The 13,345-nt window shown below is 47.9% G+C and overlaps 1 protein-coding gene across 1 annotated transcript in view; it reads right to left on the bottom strand.

The window, feature by feature from the left end:
- Positions 1-810: 810 nt before the first annotated feature.
- The window catches only part of LOC103745552 (2'-5'-oligoadenylate synthase 1A), a 17,218-nt gene continuing 4,683 nt past the window's right edge, over positions 811-13,345 (bottom strand). The window contains exons 2-7 of the mRNA XM_008847496.3: positions 9,262-9,550; positions 5,403-5,587; positions 3,594-3,826; positions 2,779-2,932; positions 1,370-1,396; positions 811-1,183 (exon numbers count right to left, since the gene is read on the bottom strand). Of these exons, the coding sequence (XP_008845718.1) occupies positions 1,151-1,183; positions 1,370-1,396; positions 2,779-2,932; positions 3,594-3,826; positions 5,403-5,587; positions 9,262-9,550 (921 nt within the window). The 3' untranslated portion in view covers positions 811-1,150. The remainder of the gene's footprint in view (positions 1,184-1,369; positions 1,397-2,778; positions 2,933-3,593; positions 3,827-5,402; positions 5,588-9,261; positions 9,551-13,345) is intronic.

The following is a 13,345-nucleotide window of genomic DNA, read 5'->3' as shown; positions in this document are numbered from 1 at the left end:
AAGGAAGGATGACTCAAGGGGAGCTCCTGTGATACAAGGTCCCTTGCCTAATTTTTTATCTAAAGTGAGTTTCAGAGCAGAACCCCCTGAATGAATTTGTTCCACACCGGGGAACAGATCCCTGTGGCACCATGGTGTACAGAGTAATGTTTTCCCCGAAACAGATACCACTTATTTGGTGGATATGAACTGGAGAGAAGGGAGTGCCTGACTCCTTGGAAGACTGCTGGGCAGGAGATGAAAGTGGATGACAGGGCACAGACCCCAAAGTGACTGTCATCAGGCCCTGCCACTTCCCTTGCTGTGATGGGTGGCAAGCCAGAAACAACATGGTGTCTACAGAGAGAGGAAAGAGCAGGAATTAAGAACTCCTACAGCCAACAGGTTCTTGGGTAGGTCCAGTCTGTACTGAGCATAACCCCACCTCATAGGCCTTGGCAGGCAGACACCAGGGTATGAAAGTGTCAAGTGAGGGGTGAGATGCCCCATTTCCCCAATGTGACACAGACCTCTAGGGCTCTGGATGGACCCTTGTCACTTGCTATGGAAATTATAGTCTCTTTGAATGAAAGAAGATTCTTCATGGCCCTGTTGTCATAGAAGCCCAATCCTGAAACCATGGGGCTCATTCATTAAGTGCTCAGTGACTGCAGTGCTGCTTATGGCAGAATGCTCTCAAAGTTCCACACAAGAAGATCATGTGTGGCCACTGCACATCGTGACAGACACACACACACACACACACACACACACATACATGCACAGGCACCTGTACCTCTCGGACCTATCTCTCCAACTTGACACACATTGTCCATGGCGTTTGCTATTATTTATTGTCAATGATCTAAAATTGAACACAACTGTCCCAACAGGTACACAGAGGAGAGTCCAGGTCGAATTCCCAATTTCTGTCTAAATCTCTCTTGTCTCTCTCAGAGAACACTTCAGAGGATAAAGTGGATGAGGCTGTGGGGAATGATATGTGATAAGGCAGAATGGAAGTGTGGGAGGGAGGGGTGTGATGCCAGGTTGGACACTCAATCATTGGAAAGACCATGTAGTCATGTCATCGTTCCTCTTTATGTGAAGGCCATGCCTGCAAGCGAGCATCCCCCTGATTCCAGAATTTTTCTGGCAGGTGCTGTTGGGCTCACAGGATAGTGCAGGTCCAGTTGTCTTCCCCCTGAGGAGAGTTGAGGAAGGAGGAAACCCCAGGCACAGATGAAAACACCAGGTCTACATCCTATTATCCCAGCACTTGGGAGGTTAAGGGAAGAGGGAAGTGAGATCCAGACCAGTCTGGGCTTCATAGAAGAAGCTGGAATAAAACCAACAGAAACAAAAAGAGTGAAAACCAAAAAATACTAACCTGCAGGTGTGGCACATCGACCTCGGGCTGCAAAGGAAAACACATAATTACACTGGGAGCTGATCTTTTCTGCCCAGAAGGGAAAGTAAAAGAGCTCTGAGGGTGGCTACCATGACTGGACATCTGGATTCCTGGGAAAAAGGGCCAGTCCCACATCCCCACTGCTGGGAAGGTGGTCAGAAGACCACCTTGAGAGCTCAGTCCCTCCAGGGTGCATAGTGCCCTCCCCTACAGGCCAGGCTCCCACCTAAGGCGCTCCCACTGAGTGACAGATCTGTCAAGAGGGAGAGAGAGGCCTGGCCACCAGTCTGCCATGGAACAGCCCTAAAGGCCCCTGCAGCCCCAGCTTCCTCATCCCTCTCACCCTCCCACCATGTCCTCTCACAGGTCCTTCCTGACCTCCCAATACTTGGTTCCTTTACCCCTGGGGTCTCCATCCTGAGCCCAACCATGACATCATTGGTTGTCAACCATGCATCAAAAAGACCCCTGCCAGTGGAGTGGAAAGACCCATGTTTAAACCCACCTGCCCCTCTTTGGTTGTGTGAGGCAGCCCACCTTGAGTGTCCCATGGGTCAGATGGTGACAGGATGAGGAAAGACAGGCCGCTTCATGGGAGACAGTGAACACTGGCTTTGGTGTCCACCAAGCCTGAATCGCAGCCCCGACATTCCCTGGCTGTGCATCCCTGATCAAGTGGCTTTGATTCTCTGAGCTTCCTCTTTTCTGTGTCAGGTTTGTTGCACTTAGTTGTAGAAGCCATACGTCAACGTTGGCTGCCATTCCTCTGTCCACTTGTTATATTCAGAAAAGCCACTGGCCTGGCCTCACCAAGTAGGTTGGGCTGGCCTAACAGCAAGCCGCAGGGATCCTCCTGTGTGGCACCCCAGCACTGACTCCAGATCCACATCTCCATGCCTGGCTTCCTTACTTGGGTTCCAAAGATACACTCAGCTCTATATACTTACTTGCACAAACATCCTAGCCATAGATAGGCTCAGCTTTATATACTTACTTGCAGACATCCTAGCCATCTGCTCATCCCTTAAGCCTCCATTTCTCATCTACAAGTGGGGTGTTACTGACCATTTCTTGGGGAGCAGTTGTCAGGATGTAGGAAGGTCATGTATACTAAAGGCCTTTGAATGGAGTCTGGGCCCACGGGGAGTCAGTGAGCAGAGGCTGCTATTCGGTAGGACTCTGAGTGGCATGAACTCTGCAGTGACAGGAAAGTCTCTGACTGTAAATGACTATGAAGGTGAGGCGCAGACTCCCTGAGTGTGGGCAGGTGTGGGCGCCTTTAGCAAAACACAGCTTCTCTGTGAGAACACTGCCCAGCTGGATGGAGAGTGTCCAAAGCTGTCCCAAGGAGAGGGGGATGATGACAGGGAGAAAGCAGAAGGTCTCACCGGTACATCCCAGGAGCCGATTACGGACCCATCCCATTTCTTAAAGCATGGGTACTGCAGCCAGGCCTTAGCCTCTCCTGCCAGCCGCTGCCAGCCCTTTGAGTTCCCACCAGCTACGTTTCCTGTAGGGTCAGCGGGGTCCAGGACCACAGGCCTGCACAGTAAGGATCAGAGAGGGACAGTGAGGACCTGGGCAGTGTCCAAGCACCTGCCTTCTTCTGACAGCAGCCTGGGGCAGGGGAGCAGCCCAGCAGGTCACCCCTGCCCCTGGCATGGCCTCAGGCCCCTTCCCACAGTGTGCAGAGAGCCTTGCCCATGACCTGGCAGGCTTGGATCACAATCCTCTGCCCTTTGCTAGCTATGTGTCCTTGGCAGGTCTTGGCCTCTCTGATCTGTGAGATGAGGAGAGTTGACCCTGTGGTCTCAAATGATGGGGTGAGAGCCGGACATAGCACAGCAAAGATGCTTGCCCTCGTGTCGTCTACTGTCCATGAGTGTAGCAGCCGCTTCCAGTGCCTCAGAGCCCTTGCTATTGTTCCTGCTGGGCTACCTCAGTCACTGTCCTGCCCACTCCCCTCAGGTTCTGTTCAGGTTTGGACCAGCTCAGAGCCTTGATTCAATCTTCTGTGGCAAGGGGAGCCCAGCTCTGCCTTCCAGGCTTGGAGGTCCTTGTGTGGATCAGGTGACAGCAGATCAGTGCCCAGGGAGGGGACAGGACAGGAGATGCTCAGTTAACATGGCCTCCCACCTCCCCTTTCCATGGAACCCCAGCCAGGCCCTCTCTGCCTGGAGATGAGCCACACAGGGACAGATACCTGACTTTTGTGAGCTGTGAATGCAGGTAGTTGGAAATATTCTCATTTTCAAAATCATAATACTCAGTCCAGTAGATGCGAAGCTGCCAGTAGTTCATGACTAGTTCCAAGACAGTTAGAAACCCCTGGGCTGTGTTGAACTCATGGGCTCCACACCCACGTTCCCATGCATAGACTGTGAGCAGCTCCAGGGCATACTGTGGGGGCAGCGGGCTCCCAAGCTTCTCCTTACACTAAGAGGAGGACAGACAGTCAGAAAATGGGGTAATCCAGCATTTATGGAAAGTCCATTTCTCATGACTAAATCCAGCCTGCCACCTGATTTAGTGAATAAAGTCTCATTGACACACAGCCACGCCCATTCCTTTAGATACTGTCTGTGGATGCCTCCATACTGGACCCAAGAGCTGAGCGGTTGTGATGGAGACTGTGTGGTTCACAGAGTCTGAAACACTCATTGTCCAATCCTTACAAAGCCAGTGTGCTGAGCCCTGGCTGATTCCAGGCTGTGCTTTTTACCGATGTGGTATGAAACCTGCCTCTACCCTGATTTCCTTTTGGAACATGAACTTGCAGAGCCTCATTCTCCTTTTCACACATAATTTTCAGTGACCAGCACATAGAGAACCAGGCAGATAAGGAATCAAGAAGACACCATGACTGATAGCCTAGGGGTAGGGCCAGTAATGAACTTTTAACATTGAAGGACTGAGCTCAGGCTTTGAAATAAGTAGAAAGAAGGGCTGGAGAGAAGGCTCAATGGTTAAGAGCACTGACTGCTCTTGCAGAGGACCCGAGTTTGATTCCCAGCGCCGACATGGCAGCTAACAACTGTCTGTAACTCCAGTTTCACGGGATCTGATACCTTCTTTAACCTTCAAGGGCACTGCATAACACTGACACACCTACCTACATGCAGGCAATACATAATAAACATAAAATAAAATAATAAATAAAAATTTAAAAATAACTAATGAATAAAAGAGAAAATGAAACTATAGTATTAAAAAAAAAAAAAAACTAGGAAAGACTAGGGACGTGGCTCAGTGGGTAAAGTGCTTACTGAGCAGACTGAGACAGGAGTTCGCATCCCTAACACACATATAAATGCCAGGTGGGTGTGGAAGTCCACCTGTAACTCCAGTTTCAGAAGATGGAATCAGATGACCCCACAGCAAGTTGAATAGCCAGACCAGCTGAATCAGGAAACTCTTGGTTCAAATGTGAGACCCTGGCTCAATACCCAAGGAGGGGTGTGATTAAGGAAGGCTCCTGACATTGACCTCTGGCCTCCACATACACATGCAGACAATGTGAGCACATGCATGTGCTCCCATGAAAGGTATACATACTTATACTACACACACATATCACACAGAAAATATCTAGAAAATAACTAAGAATAGTGTGTTTAAAGAAACAATAGCTTTTAATGGCAGCAATCAGAAGTTACAGAGAGTGACGTGGAAGATCTGCAAAAGAACGAAATGGAAATCCAAGAGAAAAAAATGACAAGTGAACAGATGGATTAGACACAGCTAAAGAGTAAAGTGGTCAGTTAGAAAGTGGGAGAGAGGAAATCATTCAGAACAAAGCATGGAAGACCTTCTTCCTCCCCTCCCTGCTTTCTCCTTCCTCCAGCATCACCCTCCCTTGCCATCCCTTCACCCTTGCTTCTCTCTCATTCCCTCTCATCCCCCCTTCCCTACATCTGCTTCTCCTCCCTTCTCTTCTTTCCTCACTCTTCCCCGCCAACATCTCTGCTCCCTGTGCAAAGGGAACCCACAGTGGCTGGTAGAGGCGCCATACCATTTGGTACCAGTGCTTGACAAGGCGGATGAGACTCTTCAGCTTGGCTGGCCGCTGCTTCAGGAAGTTGCGCTGGAGCTCAGTGAAGCAGGTGGAGAACTCCCCTTCCTTTCCCAGTTTGGTGCACTCCTGGATGAGGCGGGTGTAGACTTGGGGGTCAGGCCTGCTGTATTTGTGGACATGACCTGTTAAGATGGGTTCATTAATTTTAAGATGTCAGCCCTTCTCTGAGGTTCTTTTGGTCCCTTGGGGAGACAAGCTCACTGGCTGTGGGTTCAGGGAACAGGCCCGAGTCTGGACCACAGCTATGGGCCACAGCATACCTCAGGATTACATACGTACTGGAGGCCCTGTGAATGACAGCGGAGCTGAACAGTTCCTGTCCCCAGAGATCATGTCATTCCAGCTCCATACCTTACTCACAGGTCTGAGGGAACAAACCACAGCACTGGCAATTGTTCAAGAGATTGGCAGCAGGGGGGCTGGCGAGATGGCTCAGCGGTTAAGAGAAAGAATGACAACTGAACAGATAGACTAGACATAGCTAAAGAGTAAAGTGGTTAGTTGGAAAGTGGGAGAGAAGAAATCACTCAGAATAAAGCATGGAAGACCTTGTTCTTGCGGAAGACCCAGGTTCAAATCCCAGCACCCACATGGCAGCTAACGACTGCCCATAACTCCAGTCCCAGGGGATCCAACAGCCTCTTCTGACGTCAGTGGGCATTGCATGACATGGGTGTATTTACCTACATGTAGGCAATACACACATACACATAAAAATAATAAATAAAATTAAAAAACAAAAAAAAGATTGGCAGCAGGATTATCTGATACCAAATTTCCATGTTCCCATGTCTAGGTATTTTCTGTACTGTGCTTGTCATCTGCCAATATGCCTGCTCATCTGAAGTTTACCGTGGCGGAGTCTGCTGCTTTCAAATGGCACATATCTCATTGTTTACAGTGTCTTTTCTATTTTTGTATATGGTATATGTGTATGTTGTATGTGGTCTATGTTGTTGGCAGTACATGCATGTTGGGAGGCCAGAGGGAGGATGTTTGGTGTCATCCTTTATCATTCTCCACTTTGTTCCATCGAGGCAGGGTCTCTCCTTGAGCCTAGAGCTAGGCTGGCTGTTAGTAGGCATCAGGGATCTTTCTTTCTCTGCCTCCCCTGCTCCAGTGATGAGGCCCATATATGGCCATGCCCTGCTTTTACATAGGTTCTGGAACTCGGGTCCTCATGCTTGTGAACCAGCCTGTCTTTCCTCCTCCCATCCCCATCTGACCATTGGGACACTCAAGTGGGCTGTGTCACACAGGCAAAGAGGGACAGAGGAACTTGAACTTGCGTCTCTACACTCCAGGGGCAGGAGTCTTTTTGATGCTCGGCAACTGGTGATGTCATGGTGGGCTCAGGATGGATTCTCTATAGTGTAGGAATTTCCTCTTAGATAAAGCCTTCCATCTGGGAAGGAAGCTGGGTAAACATCAGGACCTTTCTAAAGGCAGGTAAAGTATTCCCTCCTGCTCATTAAGCTCAGGAAGTAAACAATAGCTTCAGGAAGTCCTTGACCTTGACCAGGTTCACTAGGACCCTTCCTTTACAAGAATACCTATAAGCCCTAAGAACTGCTGAGAGATGTTCTCAAATCAGCCAAGACACCTGGAAGAAGCATAGCTGCCTGAAACACAAGCAGAGAGTAGTGGAGCTGCCCAGGAAAGACAGTCTCCAACAGGCTGAGCTGCCTGAAGATTGTGCAGTGTGCTCCAGGTTGCCTGCTTTTGTGAGTTGTCACCCATGCTGGGGTGGGCTTTGATGATGCAGCTGTCTTTTTAAAAAAATATTTTACTATTTTTATTTTATGTGTGTGAGTATATTGCCTGCATGTATGTAAGTGCACCCATGTCATACAATGCCCACAGAGGTCAGAAGACGGCGTCAGATCCCTGGAACTGGAGTTACTGATGGTTGTTAGCCACCATGTGGGATGCTGGGAACCAAACTTGGGTCATCTGCAAGAGCAGCCAGTGCTCTGAGCCACTGAACCGTCTCTCTAGCGCCCAATGAAGCTGTCTTTGAGTCATTTTGTTATGGAAAAATTCTTTGAACAGCTAAGTGATCAAGCATTCACTGAAGAGAGTCAGAGCTCATTTATTCTTTTCACATGCATGTGGTCTCAGAATTAACAACAAAGGTTTTAAGATTTTCTAGGCCCTGAACAGAAATACAGATGGGGCCTTTTTTTTTTTTGCTCCATTTTTTTGGAGGGGGGGGGTCCTGTTCATCTTCTATTTGTGCGTGTGGAAATGTGTGCAGGTGCAAGTACCCATAGGTGAACATTCAGAGGCCAGAAGGATGTTGGGCATCTTCCTCTAATGCTCTCTGCCTTTTAAAATTTTTTAAAATTTAGTTTTTTGGTCTCTTTGAGATAGGGTCTCCTTGTAGCCCCACCTGGCCTGGAACTCACTATGTAGACCAGGCTGGCCTTGAACTCACAGAGATCTGCCTGACTCTGCCTCCCGAGTGCTGGGATTAAAGGCGTGTACCACCACACCGGACACAGATGGGGCCTTTTTATGTCATCATTTTATGGCTGGCACCTGGGCCCTATGACTCTTTTCATGATGGACCATGTTATCTCAGGAAAAAATTCCTTCCTGAGTTCACCCAGTCATCATAGCTTACAAAATAGATATTCCAACCACGGTGGGACGTCTACCACCTTTTGATCTATAGCTAGGCCAGGCTAACTTGACCAAGAATCGGTCAAAGGGCCAGTACACTTTCACAAGCAAATCCCACTGGCAGAAGGTTAGGTATGTGTCACATTTGATCTATACTTTTCCTAGACTGATTGGACCTGGCGCCTCATTAAACCACTTGGTGAGCCTTCCATTCTTTTAGTTTTACATCCTTTTCCACAGTCAGACATAGTGAGCTGACCTTCACAGAGCTTCAAGGCATTAATTACAGGGTGATAAACATTTCAGGGTAGTGAAAACACCACAGAGCAATAAAACATCACTGAGCATCCCAGGGTTACATGTTAAGATCTCTACCTTATAAGTAAACAAAGAAAATTTCAAAATAGTCTAAGTTTAAAAAAAGATTATATAAGAATGCAGCTAGTTATAAGAATAGAATTTCTTAAGTAACCCTTCACCTATACTCCTGTAAGTAACCCCAATAAAACTCATTGGCTCACTAAGTTGGACATTGGTGGTATCCTTACTTTGGTCTGTCATTGGTTCTCTACCTGGAATGAGTAGATGTTTGTTCTTAACAGTTCCCATGGGTGAAGGGCCATTGAAACCAATCCTCAGGAAGTCAGAAAGGATGTGAGAGAGGGCTTAGAGGTGGGGATGGAGGTGAGAGGGATGAGGGAGTGAGTGTGGGGGCTTTAGGGCTGTCCCACAGCAGTCCGGTAGCCAGGTCTCTCTCTACCCCATGGCAAATCTGTCCATGAGTGTGGGGAACTCAAGTGAAGGCCTGGCCTGCAGGGCAGGACTCTATACACACTGGAGGGCTGAGCTTTGAAGAAGGTGACTTGCTAGCCACCTTCCCTGAGGTGGGGATATGGAAGTGGTCCTTCCCCTCAGGACTCCAGGAAGCACTCTTCAAAGCTCCTTAACCTTCACTTCTGGGTAGGAAGACCAGTTTCTGGTGTGATGGCCTGTTTTCCTTTGCAGCTGCACCTACCAGCCCATGCAGGTGAGCTGGCCTCTGGCAAACACCTGCCCAGGTGTCTGCACACAAGTAAACCCCTTACACATACACTCCCCCACACAAAAGAGAAATAGAAGAAAACAGGGAGGTCTGTGCTGGCCAGGCTGAGGTTCTGGCTAGCTCACTCACCCAGGGCATCATAGGCTGGCAAGACATCAAACTCCACCTCCTGCTGGAACTGGGGGGAGCTCAGCTTGAAACTGAGTACCCGAGGGTTTGTCCACCATGAACTCTGGACCTCAAACTTCACACGAAACCTCTTTTCCTTCTCACAGGCTTGCAGCTGTCTCTTGATTTCCGCAATGAACTCTCCCCGGCGTGTTAACTGCTCCTCAAAACTGGTGAGATTATTCAGGAAGACAACCAGGTCGGCATCGGACCGGCCTTTGAGTGTGGTGCCTTTTCCGGAGGAGCCGCCCTAGAAGACCAGGATAAGAATAAGAACCACCAGCAGGGAGAGCCATGCCCAGCAGTCAAGATGTGGAGTAGCCTAGGTGTCCATTACCCAGGGTATAGAAAGTTTCACACATAGACATGGTAGAGTTCTAGACAGCCATAAAGAATGAAAATGTTTGCAGAAAATAGATGGTTCTGGACCTCATCATGTGAAGCAAACTAAGCTAGGCTCTGAATGACCAATAGCAAGCATTTCCTCTCATATGCGGAATCGAGATTTAAATATGTGTTCAACATAAGGGGGCTATGTTGGGGACATGGGGGAGGAGCGTGAAGGGGGGAGCAAGAGGGGGTAACGGGGCAGAGACAGCAGATCACATTTTCTCTCCTGTGGAATCTCGATCTAGCATCACACACACACACACACACACACACACACACACACGACAGCAGAAGGGAGACTATTTTAGAGGAGGAGAGAGAAGAGAGGAGGGATGGGGAGAAGAGATAGGGAGGAGGGATGGAGAGGAGTTTCATGTGTATGAAACTGCCATAATGAAAGCCATTATTAGCAGAGTACGGGGGATAAGCACAAAGTCCATTATATACTTGTATGAAAATGGCCTATGTGACCCAGTATGGTAATAATATAAAAAGTCACAGAACAAAAGTAAAAGCAGTGGGTGGCTTTCATTGTGTCAAAAGTCAATATGCTGATGACTGGGGGAGAATAGTCCCCTATAATTCTCCTCAGCAATGAACGCTGCATGATGCACTATCAACAATCCAAACAAGATGTTCCTGCTGGTGCAATAGTGGAGCATCTAATGTATATACAACCAGTAAATTTTCCATTGGATATAATGCCCGCTCCTAGGGGTAGAACACACATCTGGTACTGTAGACCAGGCCAACCCCCTGTGGCAGGGGAGAACACAAGCCCCAGTGGGGAAGCCACTGCAATTGTTTTGTTATGTGGATGTGATGCACCTGCTAAAGTACTGTCCAAGCATTTGTGTTCACACCCACAGGTTATTATAGCAGCCACTGTTTAGATATTCTTGCTTCTTGCTGTGTGTGTTTTTATACTAGATGCGAACACACATCTGGTACTGTAGACCAGGCCAACCCCCTGTGGCAGGGGAGAACACAAGCCCCAGTGGGGAAGCCACTGCAATTGTTTTGTTATGTGGATGTGATGCACCTGCTAAAGTACTGTCCAAGCATTTGTGTTCACACCCACAGGTCAAGTTATTATAGCAGTCACTGTTCAGATGTTCTTGCTTCTTGCTGTTTTTGTTTTTACACTAGATGTAAAACCAGGTGCTGGACATCTGGTTAACCCCTGGTGAAGGCAGAGGCTGGATACTGTCTTAGCAGGCCTGTGGTGGTGGTGGCTGGAGCTGCATGGCTGGGCAGCCTCCATTCTGTTCCACTGAAATGGGCCAACAGTCCATAGAAAACAGATGATGCAGAGACCTGGAAGTTCAGTGCCTTGCCACAATGGGAAGATCATCCCACACCTATCATCCCCTTCAAGGCTCAGGGACTTTTTCAGAAGCGGTTGGCAGAAAGGATGTAAGAGGCAGAGGAAGGGGTAGAGGGTTACCTGGGAGTATCCTCCACTAGGCTGGCAAGCTATAGCCACACCTCTTTCCCATGCTTGTCAAGGAGTCCAGGGCAGTCAGTTACCCCTCCCACCTAATCAGTCTACCTTAGCTGCATGTAGGGGAGGGGCTAAGGATATATAAGCCAAGAATGCCATAAGGCACCTCTCTCGCCATTTGTGAAGCTGTCAGGAAGTCACAGGATCTATATTTGAATGTGGACTTTCCAGCACAGCTGTAAATGGGGTGGTGCCCACTCTTCTGTAAGTATCCCCCACCCTATACTGTTAGCAAGCCCAATAAACTCATTAGGATTTTCAAAAATAAACCTTTCCACCCTTAAGTTGCTTTTGTCAGATATTTGCTCAGTGCATTAAGTTACCAATATACCCCTCGACTCAAATTTGTCTCAGCACACAGCCCATAGTCTGTGTCTGGGTTCACAGAAAGATCTGATATGCTTGAACCACAGCAAACTGATGGGGTGGACACAGCAGTTCACTGGCACCAAAGCCCCAGAAAAACCTCAATCCCTCCTGCCCCCACCCCAAAGTGACAAGAAGCAAACAGCCAGTAAATGAGTCCACATTAAGCATTCCTGGGCTAAGGTGGGACAGTCAGTTTTGACACTGTTATGAAAAAATCCAGCCTAATTTCTGTTCAAGTGCATCAAATTTACTGCCTAGATTCTCATTAACGACTGTCGAGGGAGAAGCAGATCGACAAGATAAATTATGAAAAAAATTACTTTTTTAATGTACAAAAGACTTATTTACAAGTTGAGTATGTCATCTCAATTCATAGCATGTAGAAAAAAGCTAAAAATGTTTGGCAATATAAATTTGGCCAGACGATTCACCTACAGTATATTCGGGGATGACACCGTCTGCATAAAATATATACAGATGGAGAATGGGAAAGTGTAGGGTCTATTTCAGGCAATAAGCCCACACCACCCCAGAGCCACAGGCCCATGACCATGTCTCATAGCTGTCATTTGGAGTTGGCCTTGTCTCTGGATTGTAAACAGAGGAGCTTGATGTGCTGGGACACAGAGGGTCCAGACTCCACTAAGATACACCCACCAAAGCCAAAGTCTTGGTCCGAAAGAAGCTCTAGGTGATACAGTTTAATTTGGCAAAGTTGCTATAAATTCAAAGAAGAGGTTTCAGATGGGGTGTGTGCATGTGTGTGGCATGTGTTCACTCTGCAGTGTGTTCAGGACTGATTCTTTTTGGAGTCAGTTTCCAAATGCCATTTCTTATGTGGGGCCTGGCCACATGGAATAAGAATTCAGTTAACAGTTCTTGGAGTCCAAGAATCAACCCCTTCGCTCTCCCGCCCTCCCCTAAACACCATGCATGTCATCATTCTATGCCAAATAACCCAGGGAGGGGAGCAGAGGTCAAGGGATCAGAAGATACTAAGACTGCTTGTGGTGGTTTGGCGTAGACTGCTGGCCATTCAGCATGGCCTAAAAGAGCTCTGGAACTTTCCACTTGAGGGTGGTCAGATATTGCATTGGAGAAATAGGACTGGGTAAACATGAGACTTCCTCTTCCTACCGGAAGGCCTCCTTTGCCTCGAGGCCTGGTCCTTCCCTAACCCATAGCAGCCCGAGGTATTTAGAAACAAGTGTTCTTTTCAGGAAGGGCTTCATTGTACATGCAAGAACACTGTAAACAAGTCAGGGGAGCCCCAGGCAGCTTCTGGGTTTGCCCCAGGGGGTACACTGTTTATATCTCCTTTTGATGTGTATTCTTTCTCAGAATACTCCAGGAAATCTGCTGTTTCATTCTGCTTGAGGGAACAGAGATGTTAGATCCATGGAATCTGGAATGGTACTCCACAGTATCCTGGGACAAGGCACTGGTTCCTCTGTAGCAGGCAACCTTGAACAGCTTCATTGAGGAATCCAGGAGTGGTGGAATGGCAAACCCATCTTCCCAGAGCAGACTATCCAGCACAGTCCCAGATTCAAAGCCAAATGTGGCTACCCCGCTCTTTGGGCATATACTTATAAAGCCCTTGGCCAATGTACTCTCTCATTAGCCAAATGACAGAGGCAAAGAAGCCAGAACAGAACAATCCCATAAACACTAAAGCTGGCAAGCATTGTGTAAACGAGTTTCTTTCTGAAAAAGATTTTTTTAGTGTTCAAAAAAAAAAGTCCAAAAAGCAGAGAAGATGCCTCAACCTTTTCTTAAAAT

Source organism: Nannospalax galili, unplaced genomic scaffold (genome assembly GCF_000622305.1).
Source record: "Nannospalax galili isolate Female #2095 unplaced genomic scaffold, S.galili_v1.0 scaffold120, whole genome shotgun sequence".
Classification (NCBI taxonomy): Eukaryota; Metazoa; Chordata; class Mammalia; order Rodentia; family Spalacidae; genus Nannospalax; species Nannospalax galili.
This window is presented reverse-complemented; position numbering and strand designations above follow the sequence as displayed.